General features: G+C 44.7%; 1 protein-coding gene across 1 annotated transcript in view; it reads left to right on the plus strand.

Moving 5' to 3' along the window:
• The window catches only part of LOC135215627 (DNA ligase 1-like), a 189,912-nt gene that overhangs the window by 24,723 nt on the left and 143,593 nt on the right, over positions 1–21,596 (plus strand). The window contains exon 6 of the mRNA XM_064250542.1: positions 6,402–6,415. Coding sequence (XP_064106612.1) covers positions 6,402–6,415 — 14 coding nt within the window. The remainder of the gene's footprint in view (positions 1–6,401; positions 6,416–21,596) is intronic.

The following is a 21,596-nucleotide window of genomic DNA, read 5'->3' on the forward strand; positions in this document are numbered from 1 at the left end:
ATATATTAGAAACTAGGATAGTTGAGAAGTAATGGGGACAATAAGCACAAAGGAATGAAATAACATTAGATGGAGAAAAGATTGATGAGGGTGAATCTTTCCAATGCTTGGCAGCAATGATATCCACTACAGGTTCTCTTGACTAGGAATTAAGTGGAAGACTGACAGAATCAAATCCGACATTGAGATGGCTGAATAAAATTAGGAAGTCAAATTTAATTGAAAGTTGCCCAAAAAAGTAAGGTTTTACCTAAGTCTAGTATTATGTTTTGCTGTATAAATAAGGCAAAGAGAATACAGTCAGATGCTCCATCCAGGGCCAGCGCATGACCGAGCCCCATATTGAGTACCCAAACAAACCATCCCATCTTCTTTCGTGACCCATTCTGCTTTTTTTTTTTTATTCAAGTGCAACTGTAAATAAGCCATCATGGGGCTAAAGAAAGTTCTGAAAAAAAAGGCAAGAGACTAGAGAATTTAAAAAAGAACTTATAGCAAAGTGTTGGAGAATGTTAAATGCCGATATCAGTGAGAAAATACCTACAAGTGCTGCTGTTAGAGAATAAGAAGACCAGCAGAGGCTGGTTTGAAAAATTCAGAAAACGAATGGGCATACGTAATGTGCTTGCTTCGGGGATTAAGGAAATGTTTGTGAAGTGGTGGAATGATGTAAAATTCTGTGGAGAATTATCCCAACAAAGAAGCTGTAATCTGTGTCTCCAGCATGTTTAATGACAGTGTAGTGTTTAACTTTAAACAAATTTTAAAGAAATGCCAGAAATAAATGTCTCTGGAAAGTTTTGTTGTGTGACAGGGGTCCAGTAACGCTCAAACTGGTCCTAGTCCCAGTAAAAAATGAAGAGGGGAAGTAACCTTAGATAGTGCTAATAAAAAATGAAGAGAAGTAACCCCAGATAGGTCCTTGATACATGAAGTCTTTCTGGAGGGAGATTCCCCCTTCCAAACAATAACCCCTCCTCCTTCCTCTCCCCTCCTCTCTGTCGTCCATACGCTAACGTGTTTTCCAGAAAGGTAAGAGTGATGTTAAATGTTCATTTATTCACTTCATTAGTCAATTATATTTATTTCTCATTGTTTTATGTATGTAAAACAGTGTTTATTCCTTATAAGATGTATTTTTTGTTAATATTTTTGGGTGCCTGGAACGCATTAATTGTATTTACAGTATTCCATATGGGAATTATTGTTTCGGTTTTCGTACGTTTTGGATTTCATGAGGTTCCGAAATGGATTATGCATGTACAAAAACCAAGGTTCCACTGTATATGTAAAGATCTACCCAATAGGCTGTTGTTTTCCCTGGTAAGCACATCAGTCAAAGCACAAGATGCATGCTGGATACTCTATGAAAGCTATAGTTCATATACCCAGGAAAAATATAAATTATGTACTTAAAAATTTGGTATATTTTGTCAGTTTTAGAATACTGTGTCAGGAGTGAGATGGCTTACAAGGAAAATTATAGATGTTCTGAATGTAGATGAAATAAAGATGTCATTTAGAATACTGTATCTGGAGTGAGATGGCTTACAAGGAAAATTATAGATTTTCTGAAGTAGATGAAATAAAGATGTCATTGTTTTTCTAGTATGTACGTGTTTGGATGTCTGTATGCACATGAGCATCATGTTGTGAAATGCTTTTCTCTCTCTCTTTCTTTTACAGTACAGTTTTGTAGTGTTATGTATCTATATATTTTTCATCGTGTGTGCATGAGTATGCATGCATTCTTTGCTATCAAAATTTTTTTGTAGAAGAATAATTCATAAAGCAAGGAAGACAAGTAAATGGCAAATTCTTTATGAAAGTAAAACAGACTTTTCAGAGAGAAGACAAGTAAATGGCAAATTCTTTATGAAAGTAAAACAGACTTTTGGACCAGATAAAAAAATTTCAGCAGCATGCATCAAGTGATGGCAGAAGTTTTAAGGCCGCCAGCTGGCTAATGCCATTTTTTAAGGATAGGACTTTGTCATTCATATCACTTAATAAGGTGACTTGGAACATCTCCAAACCGCATGCGATTTTCACCTCTGACCTTTGGTTTTGTGACGCCGGTGCGATTTATCCCAAAAGTAACAATTTTTCAAATTCTATCGCCTCCCTTGATACTTGATATTAAGACCAGGGATTACTACCATTTATATAGTTTTTTTTTTCTAAGTCAATTTTTTTGCTAGATATATATTTTTTCATTACGGTATAAAAATAGACCCTATAAATCAGGAAAAAAAATTAAACAAAAATTGGAAAAAAGGGCTAAATTTGATTGCTCTGTAATGTCTTTTTAAGTTATATACCAAATTTCAATGCTGTAGCTTTAAAACTAAGGGAGAAGATAGAATTTGAAGGTCAGGAAGAAGCAGAAGCAGCCATAAAAGAAGCACACACACAGAATCACAAGCAAAAACGGGCAATGAACCCAGTAAAAGGCTGAGGGAGGGCAACCATGACTCTCGGCCAGGCGGTTAAAAAAAGACTGAACGCTGTACCTTGGGTGTGTGGTCCTTGACCACTTTTCACCCAATATACTCATGCGTTGCCAGATCTCTCAAGATTTCTTGTTTTTCATGTGCAATTTAACCAGACCCAGCTAGGTGCTAGAAAATTATCCTATTGTTAAGATCTCAGTTTGTTCATGAACCTTACCTGCCAGATATATATATAGCTGTATTCTCCGAAGTCCGACAGAATTTCAAAACTCCCGGCACACGCAGTGGTCGGCCAGGTGGTAGTACCCATTCCCGCCGCTGGGAGGCGGGCGTCAGGAACCATTCCCATTTTCTGTCAGATATTTTCTGTCGCCGGTGCAGCCAACAAGTGTTTTCTGCATCTCCGTCATTGGATTTTGGAACTCTTTTGGTCACTTGAGTATCCCGATTGATTTTTTGGTTATTTGATTTGGATCGGTGGTTAGGCATACGCTAATTGTGGATTGATTTTGAATTTGGCTTGATTTTTCCTTTAACTTGAGATGTCTGGATCTAGTTCGACTAGCGCCAGAGTATGTGGTGTGGAAGAATGCAAGGTGAGGCTACCGAAATCTTCGGTAGACCCTCATACAGTGTGCGCTAATTGTCGGAAACATGTTTGTGTGTCTGATGATCGCTGCAATGAATGTGAGAGTATGTCTGATTCTGCATGGAAGGCGTATGAATCATATGTGTCTAAAATAGAAAGAGATAGGGTAAGAAGGAGTGTAACGCCAGTTACACATCCAGTGGAATTTATCCCTCCTAAACCTGTGATGCCTTCGGGCCCTACATTAGTGTCTGTGGAGGGTAATTCCCTATCAATGATTCTTGAATCTGCGTAGCCTGGAATCAAAAGTGCAAGCATTAGAAGGTGTTAATAGTGCAGTGGTGTGTAGTGATAATGCTCTCCCGGAGTGTTGCGGAAGGGGGGTCGGACAAACGATCTGACGTTCCTTCGGCAAGACCTGGGGGCGCTTCCCAGGCTTCCAAAGTTCGTAAACGGATCTTGAAAGAGTGTTTTTCGTCATCAGAATCGTCCTCCCCGCGCAGCGGTTGGAGCTTTCGGAAGCGGTCGTGCCCTTTGAAGAGGACAAAGACGATTAGATGTCGCACAAGCGGCCGCCGCCTTTGATTCCTCAGAGGAGGACGCTGCACATCCCTTAGCCCCTTCTGTTTTGCGGTCGTCTCCAGAACAATTCGAAGACTCTCCACCGAAAAAGAGAGCAAAGGTGCAAGATGTTGCACAGGCGACCGGCACCTTTGGTCTAAGGGAGAAAGACGCTTCACGTCCTTTCTCTTCTTCTGTGTTGCGATCGTCGCCGGAGAGGATGTCTTTTGACGACAATGCTTTTGAGCGCCCTGGTTGCGCTAAGGATATACCTGTGGCGGTCCATGTGAGAAGGAGGAGGGCTTCCCCTCGCCCCTCGTCTTCTCACAGGATCAGCCCTAAATCGAAGAAGATTGAGAATTTGCAACATCAAATTGCCTTATTAGTTGCAGAGAAAGAGGATAATTCACGTCACAGGAGGAAGGATGATAAACTGCCAGTCAAGAGATCCAGGCAGTCTCCTTCTCATCGCCTCGCTTTTTTCTCCTGTTACCTCGCCTTCCAGATTTCGTGCACGAAGGTCGCAGAGCACGACGTTAAGGCGGCAGCGAGACTTGACGCCAGGCCTGACGTTCGACTGGGCGCTCGGCTCGACGTGCCGGGACGACGCTCGGCTGGATGCCAAGCGTGACGCTCGGCGGATTCTCGGCTGGACGCTCGGCTGACGCCAGGCATGGCGCGCAGCTGGACGCACGACGTAATGTTTCTTCAGACATTCGCCGAGATTCGGAGGATAGTAATGAATCTGAAGAAGAAAACTTGTCGGAGGAATTAACTGAAGAACACTCATCAGCAGTATCTCAGATTTACCAGGTTTTGGTTCAATTGCTTCGAACCTTCCTTTGAAGAGAAGTTTAACTGAAGCCCCGCAGTCGCCTCCTTCACAATTGTCTATCGTCTAAGGCTATCAAGACTCCAGGATTGTTGAAGATGGCTACTTCATTATCAACAAAAAGGGCTTTTAAGAAAAATGCAGAATTGGATGGAGTCAAGAAAAGCCCGAAACAAGAACGCTTTCGCCCTACCCCCTTCAAGACTGACAGGGAAGGCAGGTCTTTGGTATGAGACAGGGAGGAGATAGGTTTTAGAGCCCCCTCATCGTCCCAAGGTGACTTCGCTACCTTGGTAGATGCACCGAAGAGATCCCTTTTGTCGACGACGAAAGTGCCCTGGACCCTTTCTGAGATGGACCATCATATGAAGGGACTCTTCCGTACGATAGAAGTTTCAACTTTTTGGATTGGTGTTTAGGGGTCTTGGATAACCGGTCGCGTAGTCCTTGATTCGCTTAGCCTCGAGGAGCTGTCCAGCGTGCTTGCGTGCATGGACAAGGCCGTCAGGGATGGTTCGGAGGAGTTGGCTTCGCACTTCTGCACTTCGATTTTGAAGAAGAGAGCGGCCTATTGTGGTTTTACTGCAAAGGCGGTCTCTATCTCTCAAAAGGCAGAATTGTTGTATGCGCCTCTTTCGAGCCATCTTTTTCCTCAGGCTATGGTCAAAGATCTGGCTGTCAGTCTACAAGAGAAGGCTACCCAAGACCTCCTAGCTCAGTCGCAAAGCGTACGGTTGTTTCTTCTACGTCGGCACAGGCGCAACCGTTCAAGAAGCAGAAGCCCTTTCGAGGTGGAGTTTCCTCGAGAACATCTTCTCGAGGAAGTACACGTTCCAGAGGCAGAGTCTCGGCTAAGATCAGAGGAAAGAAATGAACCAGATATCCTTCAGCCACCAGTAGGAGCCAGGCTTCGACTATTCTCAAAAGCTTGGATAGAAAGGAAGGCGGACAGCTGGTCGCTCAACGTCATCAAGCGGGGGTACAAGATTCGCTTTCTGAAACCTCCCCACTTGTGCACGACACCCAAGGATTTATCCCCTATTTACCATCAGGAGAAGCAACAAATCCTTTTCGATCTGCTCGAGCAGATGTTGGAAAAGAGAGCGGTGGAACAGGTCGTAGACCTGGAATCTCCAGGCTTCTACAACAGGATATTCAAACAGTCAGGAGGTTGGCGACCAGTCTTAGATGTGAGCAGTCTGAATCGGTTCGTACAGAAGCAGAAATTCAAGATGGAGACACCTCAGTCAGTTCTTTGGGAACCTTAAGAACCAAAACGATTGGTATGGTTTTCATTTAGAACCTTCAAGACGCGTATTTCCACGTCCCCATCCATCCACAGTCGATGAAGTATCTTCGGTTTGTCCTAAAAGGGACAGTTTATCAATTCAGGCGCTTTGCTTCGGATTGAGCACTGCCCCTATGATCTTCACGACTTTAATGAAGAACGTGGCGAGGTGGCTTCATCTTGCAAATATCAGAGTCTCTATGTACCTGGCCGACTGGCTCATTCGTGCCTCCACTCAAACGCGGTGTCTGAAGGATCTTCAAACAACTTTATCGTTGGTGAAGTCCCTGGGACTACTGGTGAATTTCGAAAAGTCACATCTGATTCCAACCCATCCATCTTGTATCTGGGGATTCAGATGGATTCAGTGGCTTTTCGAGCTTTTCCGTCCCAGGGACGTCAGCAGCAATGTTTAGACAAAGTGACAGCTTTCCTAAGGAAAGATTCGTGCTCGGTGAGGGAATGGATGAGCCTGCTGGGAGACCATTTCCTCGCTGGAGAAGTTTGTTTCCTTGGGGAGACTGCACCTCAGACCGCTACAATTTTTTTCTCAAGGAAAATTGGAAAGAAAGCAAGAATCTGGATATGAGCTTAAAAATTTCAAGAGAGGTAAAACATCACTTAAAATGGTGGCTAGATCCAGTGAAGTTGTCGGAGGGCGTGTCTCTCAAGCTTCAGAGCCCCGACCTAGTGTTGTTCTCCGACGCGTCCACCACGGGGTGGGGAGTCAACATTAGGGGGGGAAGAAGTGTCAGGCACCTGGAGAGGGGAACAGGTGTCCTGGCACATAAACCTAAAGGAAAATGGCAGCCATCTTTTTAGCTCTCCAGTTTTTCCAAAGAAAAAAAGTCTCTCATCGAATAGTCCAAGTCAACTCAGACAACACCACAGCTCTGGCGTACTTGAAGAAACAGGGAGGAAACACAGTCTCGGCTCCCTTTTTGCACTGGCAAAGGAGATCTTGCTGTGGGCAAGGGCACTGGACGTCACGATCCTTACAAGGTTGTAGCAGGAGTAGAAGAACGTCGGGCAGATCTCCTCAGCAGACGAGGTCAACTTCTGCCAACCGAGTGGACTCTGCATCAGGAGGTATGCCAAGAGCTGTGGGGGTTATGGGGACGTCCGCTAGTGGACATCTTTGCGACGTCCAGAACGAAGAGGCTTCCACTGTACTGCTCCCCAGTACTAGACCCAGCGGCAGTGGCGATAGACGCACTTCTCTGGGACTGGACGGGGATGGACCTGTACGCCTTTCCCCCGTTCAAGATCCTAGGGGAAGTCATGAGGAAGTTTGCGGCGTCGGAAGGGACGAGAATGACTTTGATCGCCCCGTTCTGGCCGGCGAGAGACTGGTTCACAGAGGTCATGGCCTTCGTAGTAGACTTCCGAGGACGCTTCCAGTAAGGACAGATCTACTCAGACAGCCCCACTTCGAGAGGTACCACAGAAATCTCTCCGCTCTGAGTCTGACTGCATTCAGACTATCCAAAAGTTGGCCAGAGCGAGAGGCTTTTCTAGGTCAGTGGCGAAAGCTATCGCCAGTGCAAGAAGAGCTTCATCCATGCAGTGTACCAATCGAAGTGGGCAGTCTTCAGGAGTTGGTGCAAGAAGAACGGCATTTCCTCCACCACGACCTCTGTGAGCCAGATTGCTGACTTCCTTTTGTATCTGAGAAGGGATCAAAAACTTGCAGTCTCTACAATCAAGGGGTATAGGAGTGTGCTTTCAGTTGTCTTTAGGCACAGAGGCCTGGATTTGGCGGACAACAGAGACCTTCACGATCTCTTGAGATCTTTTGAAACAACGAAGGTTCAACAACCCAGGTTGCCGTTCCTTGGAACATTGGAATGTAGTTCTGAAGTTCCTCATGTCCAGTCCATTCGAACCTATGCATACAGCTTCCCTGAAGGATGTTACTAGAAAAGCTATCTTCCTGACTGCTCTGGCGGACGGCGAAGAGAGTCAGCGAGGTACAAGCGATTAGCAAATACGTGGGCTTTAAAGGTTATAACGCGGTTTGTTCCTTGAGCCCAACGTTCCTGGCAAAAAATGAAAATCCGTCCAACCCTTGGCCTAGGACCTTCGAAATTAAAGGGATGGCCGAAATCATTGGGCGTAAGCCAGAGAGAGTTCTGTGCCCTGTCAGGGCTCTAAAATTCTACCTAAAGAAGACTAAGGATTGTAGAGGTCTTTCGGATAACTTGTGGTGTTCGGTAAGGAAGCCAAATTTACCAATGTCGAAGAATGCTTTGGCTTTTTTCTTGAGGGACACCATCAAGGAAGCGCATTCATCCTGTCAAGAAAGTGATATGAAAATGTTGAAGGTGAATGCGCATGAAGTGAGGGCTATTTCTACGTCGGTAGCCTTCCAAAAGAACATGGCACTTAATGACATCTTGAATGCCACATTTTGGCGTAGTAATTCAGTGTTTGCCTCTCACTACCTTCGGGAGGTGAGGACTACATACGAGAACTGTTGCTCTTTGGGCCCATATGTCGCAGCAGACACTATATTGGGTACAGAGAGTAGCACTCTTCCTATCATTTAGGAAATAATATGTTAGTTTGGACTTTTTAATTTTATTTCTTTTTATTTTTTATTTTTAGTTTATTATTCTTATTTAGGTGTTTAGTTGTTGTGGTCTTGGGTCGGCCGCCTTAGGCGGACTTCCCTCCATTAGCCTTGGTTATACGAAGTTTAACCAGATAGGCTAGGTCAGGTGGTAATGTTTTTGCTTCGCCCTCATAATAGGGTAAAATGTTTTTGTCATTGTGGTCATGCACCCGTTGACAAATCATCTGGAGCGCACCAGCTATATAGGTCACGTCCTTGCTGGCACCTCCAGTGAAGCATTAACAGCATTCGGTGTCTAATCAACACCTATATGATCTGTCACATTGTGGTCACGCTCCCCGTGACAGTTCATTAGAGCGCACCAGCTACACAGGTCGCGTCCTTGCTGGCACCTCTAGGAATGCATTACCCAAAAAATTGGAGGTCTATAATGTAGGATCTAGTTGTTTTGTGGTCACGCCCCCGTTGACAGATCCTCTAGAACTCAACAGCATCGCCAGGTCACTACCTTGCTGGAGTCTCTAGTAAAGCAGAAGCAGACTTGGGTGACGGTACTCACGAAGTCAGCTATGCTAACAGGTAAGGAACCAAGATATCAATCATGTAAATGGAATTGTTTCCCAAAATCCGAGTCTGTCTCCCCCTTCCTCCAAAGGTGGGATTCAGCTATATATATATCTGGCAGGTAAGGTTCATGAACAAAATGATATTGTTATGATACAATAAAGTTTGTTCATACTTACCTGGCAGATATATATAATCAAAGTGCCCACCCACCTCCCCTCAGGAGACAGTGGCACTAGAAATATCTGACAGAAAATGGGAATGGTTCCTGATGACGCACCCGCCTCCCAGCGGCGGGAATGGGTACTACCACCTGGCCGACCACTGCGTGTGCCGGGAGTTTTGAAATTCTGTCGGACTTCGGAGAATACAGCTATATATATATCTGCCAGGTAAGTATGAACAAACTTTATTGTATCATAACAATATCATTTTTGTAACTAGTAAAATACAAATTGTCTTATAAAATTTGTCATTTTGAGATACGGGCGTTCAAAGTTTTTCTTTGTATTTTTATAAAGACAATGTTAATAAATCATGATTATTATGAATTTCTTATTCCTTTTTGAGTGTTAATAAACGAAAACTGTTATTTATCATAATTTAATCATAAATGAAGATTCCTGGGCCACTGCATCAGGCAACACTCACTCTCCTTCACTAACTCCGCTAATATCGCCAATATTATTATCTTTCGAACTCATATTTGAGCGAGTTTTCTTCTTTTGTATGTTAGTGAGATGTTTTACTTGTCTTTTCCTCTTTGGCATGATGAAAACCTTGCCGAAACAAGGAAAAACAGACGTAAAACCAAGTGAATGTCAGAGATGAAACTTGAACGTGTACTCTCTTTCATGTTTCTGCTCGCACTGAAGGGTGTAAAGCTCAGTCTTCCCGGCTTGTGACTCATGGAATCTCTATAGATGTCATTGCTCCCAATTTGTTTGATAATTATCAAAATTTACAAAAACAAGAATTTACTGCATTTTCTTGTATGGATCTATGTTTTTGACTTATTGAGTTACTTCCACTAATTACCCTGTAACTATGAATGTAAGAAGAATGTTGACGAAATATTTTTTTATACGCATTCTCCATTACCATATGAAGCTACCTGAATTTTGTTCATGATTTTGCATTTTTCACCCTATATTGGCCAGCCAGAACCCACAAATTGATGATGCATGTTGCAATTGTGAGTTATGCTATGTGGAATGTAATTATAACAAATGGCAACACCATTGCATCAGTGTTGCATCTTGTGCAATATGGCAAAAAATGACAGTTGTTGCAACTCTACTCCATACATGTTGAGTAGTGTTGCTCATCCGCAATCACTTGGCCCACATCATCAAGCTTAGCGACGTGGTAACATTTCATGGCAATTGTTGGCAGCGTGGTTGTAATTGCAGTGTAATGAGTCAATTTTTGGCCGTTACGATCTGCACGGTCTTGAATTGCCAATATGCGAGTTGGGCATAAGTTAATAGTTTACCTTAACATGATACATACCTGTAAATATAAACTCAAACATACACAGACTGAAAAATAGATCTTGAGTAACACTACGTTGATTTACAGGCGGACTCAGTTAATGGCGATCTGGTTTAATGGCGCTTGTCTAGCACCATAAAATCAGCCTTTTTATGGCGCCATAACGCGCTGAGTTTAATGTATGACACTTACCTGGCAGGTATATATATAGCTATATTCTCTGTTCCACCTGGCAGAAATTTCAAATCTCGCGGCAAACGCTAGTAACCTATTAGTAGTTCAGGATACCACCACCCCGTTACCGTGGCGCTAACGCCAGGAACCGTTCCCACTTGAACCAGATTTTTTCTGCCAGCCGAACCGGCAACATTGTTGGTGGTTCCCTGCTAGGATTTTCTTCTCGTTGCTGACTTTTCATGGATTTTTTGGTATCGTACTTGGAAACGTTAGCTTGGCATTCGCTTTGGATTGTTCTTGGAAGATGTCTGACACTGATAGTATGTTTAGAGTTTGTGTGAAAGAGGGGTGTAAGGTAAGGTTGCCGAAGGCTTCGGTCGACCCTCATACCATTTGCAAGAAGTGTAGAGAGAATGTGTGTACTTGGGAGAGTAGGTGTGTTGAGTGTGAGAATTTGTCAGAGAAGGAGTGGAAGATATTTATGAAATATGTTGAAAGGCTTGAGAAAGATCGGTGTAAGGAGATCTGTTTCTCGTAGTGAGAGGTCGATACTTCTAGTAAAAGGAGTGAATGTTGTTTCCCTCTCCAGCTCTTCTAACGTAGAGTTGGTAGTTCCTTCTCCCCAGGTATCTCCTGCGCCCGCTGCTGTATCGGAGGGCACGAACGATACACAGATTGTAAAGGTTTTCGCTGCCCTTGCGTCCATGGGAGATCAAATACAGTGCCTTACGGATAAAGTGAGTGCTTTTGATGTCAGTGAAAGTGTAGTGGAGGGGGCGTCTGATCGTCTCTCTCGTGCTCCTAGACCTAGACCTCTGTCAAGCTCCCAGACCCAAGGGAGAAGGCATGTTGACAGTCGAAGGGAGGCGAGAGAGGTTTTACCACGGTCAGGTGTCCCTTCGGACAGTCCTGTTGTAAGATCCCAGGCTGTTGCAGTTCGCCGCAGAAAAGGCGTAACTGGGAAGTGTGCGTCCTCTGATGGTTCGACATCAGAGCGCGAACATCGGTACTCGGTAGTGTCTTGCCCCATCAAGAGGACGTTAAGGACATCGACTACTCATGATCGACGTGCTCAAGATCGTGAAGCTTGGAGCAGCCCGGAGGTTTTGTCTTCCTCGGACGAGGACGTGGTTCCTACCAAGAGGAAGAAAATTGTGCAATCGAAAGAAGTCTCGGTACGGCCCGTACGTTCCTGGATTTCGTCAAGAGACTCCCCCCCCAGTCCTCTTGCTTTTCCTCTCCTCTTCTCTCTCCTTCGGGTAGAGTCCAAGATCGTCTCTTTGCGTCCTAGTCCTTCTCGTCTTCCTCCTCCTCCTACGGCTGTTCGTCAGGAAGATAGTACGAAGGGATTTCTTAAGAGAAATTGCAGTCGAAGCTTGCAGTTCTCTTAGATTCATGGGGCACGCTCCCTTTGCGCAATGGACATGCAATTGGTGTAAGGACGATTTCCTTCCCGTTAAGTCTTCCAAGAAGACGGACGACAAGTGTTTGCGTGTCGAGGATTTAGGACGCACGGGCGCTACGAAGACAGGCGATCGCGTAGTGTTCCAGGACGCAGGAAGAAGAAGATTGTTTCGGAAGAAACAGGACGCAAACGTCAGGACGCGGAACTGCTGGTGGACGCAGGACACAGGCGGCAGGAAGCAGACGTGTCTACGATGGACGCAGGACGCAAGCGGCAGCATATCGATTCTTCTACGGTTGTAGAACACACGACGGCAGGACACAGAGGGGGGGGGGGGGACTTCGTTGGTGACAGGACCGAGGCGGCAGGACGTTAATCCATCAGCAAAGCGTCACAACGATAGTGATCTGCAAGACATTTCAGCAGAAGAAGAAGTGGATTTTGTTGAAGAGAAGAATGTCGAACCGTCGTTCGGATTATAAGATACTTACTTCACGTCTGCTGTCTATTTTCGAATGGGGAATTTCAGCCTACGGCTCCTGTATCTCCCCTGTCTCAGTTTTCTAAGACTAAGACTCCTAAGAAGTCCTCTTTTCTCAAGATGACTCTGTCGATTTCGGCCAAGAAGGCGTTACAACGAGTGAATAACTGGCTGAAGGACAAGAAAGAAGCGGGAAATCCTCTTTCGCTTTTCCCCCAGCCAAGTTAGCATCTAAGTCTGGGGTATGGTACGCTACTGGAGAAAGTCTTGGCTGGGAGTACCTGCCTCCTCCCAGGGGGATTTCTCCAGATAGTGGACAGTTCGCGCAGACAGGCGTTGCATTCTGCCAAGGTCTGGTGGACTTCGTCCGAGTTTGAACATCTTTTTAAGGGAATTTTTAGGACTTTCGAAGTCTTCAATTTTTCTAGATTGGTCATTGGGAGCGTTGGCAAATTCCTTAGAAGATGAAAAGGAACAGGATATGGAAGTGGCTAAGAGCATTATGTCCTGCATGGACAAGGCTCTCAGAGATGGAGCAAATGAGCTGGCTTCATTGTTCGCAGCAGGAGTTTGAAAAAGAGGTCGCTTTTGTGTCATTTGCTTTCTAAAGGCGTTTCCAACGCACAGAAATCAGAATTGATGTTCTCACCCCTTTCTAACCAGCTGTTTCCGTCAGAGGTTATTAAGGATATAGCTCTGGCGCTTTCGCAGAAGGCCACTCAAGATTTGCTCTCTTCATCGGTAAGGAAGTTTTTACCATCCAAGTTGGTGAAGAAAACTCCAAAAGAATTTAGCCCTCAAACAAGGCCTTCTCAACAGCCCTTTCGAGGCAGAACGTTTGCACGACCCGCCTTTAGAGGCAAGAGAGTACCAACGAAAAGAGGAGCCAAAACTACCTCTAAACAATGAGAACTCAGTCCTCCAGACAGCAGTAGGAGCCAGACTTCAAGAATTTTGGGAAGTTTGGCAGAACATGAAGGCAGATCCCTGGGCCGTCAACGTAGCTCGGAAAGGGTACAAAATTCCCTTCTTAAAGAAACCTCCTCTCGCAACATCTCGAGAGCCCTGGGGGCAAATTACAACGATTTAGTGAAGAAAAAGGCTCTGTGGGAGCAAGTCTCTTCCATGCTAGAGAAAGGAGCCATAGAACCTGTTCTAAATCACGAATATCCGGGATTTTACAACTGGCTATTCCTGGTTGCGAAGTCCTCGGGAGGATGGAGACCAGTGCTGGACGTAAGTCAACTGAATGTTTTCGTGGAAAAGACCAAATTCACCATGGAGATGAACGATTCAGTACTGGCAGCGGTAACGTCCAGGGGACTGGATGGTTACCCTGGACCTACAAGACGATACTTTCTAATCCCATCCATTCATCCAGGAAGCAGGAAGTATCTAAGGTTCGTGATTCAGAACAGGGTCTTTCAATTCAAGGCCCTGTGCTTCGGCCTATGCACAGCCCCCAAGTGTTCACGAGGATGATGTCAATGTAGCAAGATGGTTGCATCTAAGAGGGATCAGAGTGTATTTATTTGGACGACTGGTTGATAAGATCCCAATTGAGAAGTCAATGTCTGGAGGACCTGAAAAGAAACAAACGTTGACTTAGCAAAAAGACCTAGGTCTTGTGGTAAACCTGGGAAAGTCGCAGTTGAATCCCAAGCAACAGATAGTTTATTTGGGGATTCAGATATCGTCAGCGACTTTTCGGGTTTTTCCGTCCCTCCCCCGAAAGCAAGCCCTATGCATTCGGAGGTGCTTAGGACTTCTAGAGAAAAACCGATGCTCAGCGAAGAGAGGATGAGTCTACTGGGCACACTTTCTTTGCTAGAGAGGTTCATTTCTCTAGGAAGACTGCACAAATGAGACCTCTACAGTTTTTTCCTGAAAGATTCATGGCCAAGAAAAATCGCAACCGGATTCCTTCCAGTTTCTAATTCCTGTCAAAGTGAAGGAGGAATTAAGTTGGTGGCTAACCCCAGGCAGGTTAGCAGAAGGGATGTCGCTTCAACAGAAGAGCCCAGACCTCATCTTGTTTTTCCGACGCGTCGGACGCAGGTTGGGGGGCGACATTAGGCCCTCAGGAGGTGTCGGTCTTTGGAGCGAGGAAGAAACAAGTTGGCACATAAACAGGAAGGAACTGATGGCGATTTTCTTGGCCTTGAAGCACTTCAGAGAGTTGATTCGAGACAAGACAGTGCAAATCAACTCGGACAACACCACGGCTCTGGCATACATCCGCAAACAAGGAGGGACTCATTCTTATCCCCTCTACATGCTGGCAAAGGAAGTTCTACTTTGGGCGGAAGAGAAAATGTCGTTCTGCTCACCAGGTTCATCCAGGGGGAGAAGAATGTGGGAGCGGACATGTTGAGCAGAAGAGGACAACTTCTACGACAGAGTGGACGTTGCACCTGGAGGTATGTCAGAGCTGTGGAAGTTGTGGGGCCGTCTGGTAGTAGATCTTTTTGCGACAGCCAGAACAAAAAGATTACCAACTTATTGCTCTCCGGTTCCAGATCAGGAAGCAGTGGCGGTCGACGCCTTCCTGATGGACTGGACAAACCTAGATGTTTACGCTTTTCCGCCATTCAAAGTACTGGGGAAAGTTATGAAGAAATTCAGGGAGAGCCAAGGAACGAGGATGACCTTAATAGCTCCATTTTGGCCGGCCCAAAGTTGGTTCACAAGAGGTACTGGAATGGACAATAGATACAACCAAGAACTCTTCCTCTAAGAGTAGATTTACTCGGACAACCCCACTTCGACAGATTTTCACAAGAATACCCTCGCTCTGGGTCTGACTGCGTTCAGACTATCGAAAGTCTTGTCAGAGCGAGGGGATATTCTAGAGAGGTGGCCAGTGCAGTGGCTAGGGCCAGAAGAACCTCCACAATCGCAGTATATCAGTCGAAGTGGGAAAATTTCCGGAAGTGGTGTAGGAAGAGGAAAGTGTCTTCATCCAGTACCTCTTGTGACCCAAATCGCAGACTTCCTTCTATACTTAAGGAAGGATTTAGGATTGTCAGTGTCTACAATCAAAGGCTATAAGAGTATGTTGACCTCAGTGTTTAGACACAGATATTGATATCTCTAATAATTTGGACCTTAGAGATCTGATTAGGTCATTTGGTACTAAGAAACAGCCACAATGCAGGCCTCCTGCTTGGAACCTCGATGTTGTCTTGAGGCATCTAACCTCGAGTAAATTCGAGCCCTTAGAGAAAGCCTCTCTGAGAGATGTGTCTAAGAAGACTATCTTTTTAGTCGCTCTGGCAACGGCTAAAAGAGCTAGTGAGCTTCAGGCCATTTCAAGAAAGAAATGGGATGGAGACATGGTAATGCAGTGTGTTCATTCCAGGAAGGTTTTTTTGGCCAAGAATGAGAACCCTGCGAATCTTGGCCAAGATCCTTTGATGTCTTGGGTTTATCTGAGTTAGTGGGACATGAGCAAGAAAGAGTCCTCTGCCCAGTGAGAGCATTAAGATTCTACATTGAAAGAACAAGAGAGATCAGAGGGAATTCTGATGCTCTTTGGTGCTCAGTCAAAGACCCCAGTAGAATCCAATGACAAAGAACGCTCTAGCTTTCTTTATGAGAGAGTTAATTAGAGAAGCTCACATGTTGTGTCAAGAACAGACCTTCGGTATCTTGAAAGTGAAGGCTCATGAAGTCAGGGCAGTTGCGACTTCATTGGCGTTTAAAAAGAATTTATCCCTCAAGGAAATTATTGAATCGACCTTTTGGAGAACAAATTCAATATTTGCGTCTCATTATCTGAGGGATATTCAGACAACCTTTGATAATTGTCAGACGATAGGTCCATTACGTTGTCCGCCAGGGTACAGTAATTGGGCAAAGGAGTTACCACCCCATAACCTTCTTTTAAGCTAGTATTTTTATCAGGTGATGGTGTTGTGTTTATTGGTAGTCTGAGAAAAGTGTGTTTACTTTTTTTCTTTTTTAGTCTGGTTTGGTTTATATTGGTATGGTGTGTGTGTGTAGTTCAGGTACTGATCTATTACTAAGCTTGAATGCCGTGGCATAAGAGGGCTGTAGGGTTCTGTCAACACATTGGTCACGCCCAGTTGTCAGTTCCAGTCTTAGCTTCTTCAACATACAGGACACTTCCTTGTTGAGAGCTCCTAAGGTTTAAGCAGACTGAGAGGCAGGACCTATGAAGTCAACTACCCTAGCAGGTAAGGAACCTAGAGTTTTAATAATATTTTAATAATATTTTATACTCTAACAATGTTGCTGTCTTTGACCCACCTCCAAATGTGTCAATCAGCTATATATATACCTGCCAGGTAAGTGTCATACATTAAATGAAGTTTTTATGTTAAACAAAGTTTTATGATATAGCTTACTGGCAGGTATATATAATTTTAATGCCCACCTCCTCCCCTCAGGAGACAGGGTCAGAGAAAAATCTGGTTCAAGTGGGAACGGTTCCTGGCGCTAGCGCCACGGTAACGGGGTGGTGGTATCCTGAACTACTAATAGGTTACTAGCGTTTGCCGCGAGATTTGAAATTTCTGCCAGGTGGAACAGAGAATATGATATATATGGGAGCACGACAGTTCGCCGCCGCCAGTTCGCCGCGCGACAGTTCGCCGCGGACAGTTCGCCGCGTTGCCAGTTCGCTCCGCAGAGCCAGTTCGCCGCGGCGACAGTTCGCCGCCAAACCTTTTGTCGCGAACATTTCGCGCCAATATAAAAGCTGGCAAACATGCACAGAATATATTAAAGAGGAATAAGATAATAGGAAAGTATAGCCTAGAGATTGATAATTCATAACGTTACTATTATTATCATTATTGGTATTATTATCATTTTCTCAATGAAAAAGCCAAATTTGCCTCAATGAAGAAGCTTACGAAGCTTATACAGCATCTCAGAGATCAAAGGAGGCAAACTACCACAAGTTGGGTTAGTATGGTCAAACAGTTTTTGCAAAATGAGTACCTAATTATATTCCTCGCAGTTTCTCGACCATATCTCAGAGATCAAACGAGGCAAACTACCACAAGATCAGTTATAGAAAATTGTATAGTATATAAGTACCCACGAATCAAGAGTCGTTACTTAAAGTCTTCCATTGCTCTGTGCTCCGTTCTTCAACGTTCCAAAGCCATAATGCCGCCTGTTTTGTCCGTTCGTGGAAAGGAGAAATTCGTTGACAACGGCACGACAGACGTTTTCGATAAGGTTAAACAAAAGACGGCGAAACGCAGTTCTGGCGTTGTGATCAACGTTCTTCCCTGCAAGGCGCGTATTCATGTTCACCAAGGAAGAATAAGCAATCTATTGGTGCCCATACACACCTTGGAGTTGCAGCCAACGTTGAAGTGATGACAGCCCTGACGGACTTGAGAAATCGTGCCGTTCAAACGCAAGACCAAACCGCACAAGTGACAGCCGCAGCCACCGAAAATTTATCGCAAGCTGGACAAGGTGCTCTGCCGAACATGCCCAAACTTGAAACGGATTGGTACAGAGGAAAAAAGTTGCTACCCTGGCCACCCCTCCGAACCCACTTTCGTTAGCCGAGCCGACCTCGCCATACCTCTGGAGTACTACACGCACTATGAAAAGCATCCTGGTGTTTTTGAGGATTTTTTGTTATTCGATAGTGGTGCTGTCACTGGTGATGAACGAATGCTGATATTTTCCACGGAACGGAATTTACATGTTCTTCGTCAGTGTCGTCAGTGGCAAATGGATGGAACTTTTGACATAACGCCACCTCTTTTCAGCCAACTCTATTCTATCCATGGATCGTACTTAGGCCGCACACACCCTCTAGTGTACTGGGTGAAATTCGGCCTTCGATATGGAAATTCATTAAAGGACTTACTTGATCGCAAAAACTTAGACACTGAAATTGAAGGACTCTTGGCTGGAAATCCTCCCCTCCGATGTCGCCCCCGATATGAACTTTTAAATGAGAGAATCGAAACTATCGTGAATGATTATCGTAATAGAGATAACAAGGACTATCTATACGAGGACTAGCACACAACTTCTGAAGAGACAGCACAATCTGTGGAGTATCAGTTTTTGTATCTGTGCAGTATCAGTAATCAGTTTTTGTACATAAGTTTCTTCAATATAAGTATCATTTGTTATTACATATAATCTAATGAATCATACGGTATGAATCATGTTTCAGATATTATTTAGTGTTCAAATGAGGTTTCATGATTAAATTTTTCAAAACAATTTCTTTATTTTTGCTTATTTTTGCCTTTAATCTCTGAGATACGGTCGAGTGAAAAAACTGCGAGGATTACTTTACTCATTTGGCAAACTGTCTGACCACGCTAACCCAACTTGTGGTAGTTTGCCTCCTTTAATCTCTGAATAGATGCGGTCGTGTAAAAGACTGTATAAGCTTTGTATTAGCTTCTTCATTTCGAGGCAAATTTGGTTTTTTCATTGACAAAATGATAATAATACTAACGTGCTAAATTATCAATTTCTAGGCTATACTTTGCTATTATCCTATTCCTAATTTAATACCCTGTGCATGTTTGCCAGCTTTTTACACTGGCGGCGAAATGGTTCGCGGCGAAAAGGTTGGCGGCGAACTGTGCGCCGCGGGGAAACTGGCTCAGCGGCGAACTGGCACGCGGCGAAACTGTCCGCGGCGAACTGTCGCACGGCGAACTGGCGGCGGCGAACTGTCGTAGACCCGCTATATATACCTGCCAGGTAAGTATACATTAAACTTTGTTTTAACATAAAAACTTCATTTCCAGTTATCGGCTCCATAAGGTGCTGATAGTAGAATTAAGGTGTCATAACATACGTAACAGAGGCGCCATTAACCAGATATTGGCACCATTACTGTATATCGGTGCCATTAACCAGATACAGACACCATTAACTAGATGTCAGCTGAGTTTCAGTTAATGGTGGTTTTCGCTTATCAGCACCTCACCAAGAACGGATCCCCCGCCAATAACCTGGGACTGCCTATACAGTCACCTCTCAATTAACGCGAGGGTTACGTTCCTGGAGAGCTCATGTTCTTAAAAACGTGTTATTTAAAACATATTTTTCCCATAAGAAATACCAATAATAAGGGGGATCATGTTCCTTGACTCGGAGGACTCTGTACTGTTTGACTAAGTACGACCGTATTGTACAACAGCAATATCCGTTTGGCTTGTATTTCAATCATTGTACGATAGTAAACAATTACCATAGTTATGTTATAAATGATTGTATGTAGAATAGGACAGATATTTTTATGTAATAACATTATTTGTTATAGATTAAAGATCAGCAAGGAAATATGCTGTTAAGTTTAAACCAAGTTGTAGCTGAAGCTGAGAAAGCTGTTCGAGTTGCTAATGACTATTATTGTGAATCGGCAACAATGATAAAGGTATGCCATCAAACACAACTGCAGATAAAATCGAGATAAATAAATGTTAATCAAAACTACGGGGCTTGAAACAATAAATTTTATTGTTATTTTCACGCCAATAAAAGATAAATAACGTAAAGCTCGTATTGTGATGAGATAAAGTGAAAATAGCAAACAGAATCAGGTGTTTTTTATTTTCATACAATCAACTTACCTGTCAGATATATACATAGCTAAGACTCCGTCGTCGCCGACAGAAATTCAAATTTCATGCCACTCGCTACAGGTAGGTCAGGTGATCTACCGGCCTGCCCTGGGCGGCAGGACTAGGAACCATTCCCGTTTTCTATCATATTTTCTCTGTCGCCGGTGGTATCAACATTGTTGTTACTACCTCCTGACTAGAATTCGTTTTTCAAGGCAATTGATCTTCTTTCATCGGACTTTTTGGTGACGTAACTGGATCGTTGTTTTGGCATTCGCTACTGTGGACTGGATTTGGACTTGCTTTTGATTTTTCTACAGAATGTCGGATTCGAGTGTTAGTTTGAGAGTTTGTGTGAATGTAGGCTACAAGGTGAGGATACCGAAGGCTTCGGTTGATCCTCACACTGTATGCTGTAAATGTAGAGGTTTCGAATGTTCTTTGACTAACACCTGTCATGAGTGTGAAAGGTTGAGTGTTGAGGAATGGAAGACTGACTTCTTACTTGAAGAAGTTAGAGAGGGATAGAATTAGAAGGGCTGCATCTAAGGGTGCGGGTAGTACAAGGTCTATTGAGCCTTTTCCTGATTCTAACTCTTCTGTAAACCATGCATTTGATTCTCCCTCTTTATCAGGGCCCTCACAGGCTTTACATTCAGATTCAGCCTCGGAGATCGCTGATCTGAAGGCTACACTTCATAGGATGAAATCCAAAATGGCTGCCCTGAAAGGTAAGGATAGTGAAAGTGACGTGTTTAGTGAAGTGAGTGCCCCCAGTGTTGTGGAGGGGGCGTCTGACCGTCTCTACGACACTCCCAGGCCTAGACCTCTTCCAAGCTCCCAAGCCCAGAGGAGAAGGAAAGTCGAAAGCCTATCGGAGGTTGTGGAGAATCCCCACCGGTCAGGCGTCCCTTCAGCAGGCTCTGTTGCGCAACAGACTGCTCCGGACCGCTTTAGAAAAAGCGTCCTCCGAGAGTGTTTCTCGTCGTCCGGTTCTCCTTCACCTAAACGAGGATGGAAGGATTCGGACCTTTCCAGGCCCCTGAAAAGGCACTGGAAAGAGCCTTTGTTTGACTCGAGCCCCGAGCGCTTTTCTGATGAAGCTCCCTCCTCGATCAAGAAGGCGAAGGTGGTTTTGACGTCTCCCTGTTACGACGGACCGGGTCAAACTCTTTCGAGGTCTCCCTCTCCTCCTGTTGAAGAGGACGCTGGAGAGGCTTCCAAGAGGATCCTTTTAGCTGTTCAAGAGCAGTTAGCCTCGTTGGTCGGAGTCCTTTCGAAAGATCCTCCTCGTAAGAAGGACGTTAGACTTCCTGTGAAGAAGTCTCGTCTTCTTTCTCCTGCCAGGCGCGAGGCTCCAGCCAGACGTGAGGCGTCTTCCAGGCGTGAGATGCCTTCCGAACGCGAGACGTCAGACAAGCGTGAAGCGCCAGCCAAGCACGAGGATCTTTATTTCAGCGAAGCGTCTTCCAGGCGCGAGGCGCCAGCCAGGCGCGAGATTCCAACCAGGCGAGAGGCGTCAGCCAGGCGCGAGGCGCCAGACAAGCGCGAGCAGCCTACCAGGCGCGAGCAGCCAGCCAGGCGCGAGGCGTCA

Source organism: Macrobrachium nipponense, chromosome 5, assembly GCF_015104395.2.
Source record: "Macrobrachium nipponense isolate FS-2020 chromosome 5, ASM1510439v2, whole genome shotgun sequence".
Taxonomy (NCBI): Eukaryota; Metazoa; Arthropoda; class Malacostraca; order Decapoda; family Palaemonidae; genus Macrobrachium; species Macrobrachium nipponense.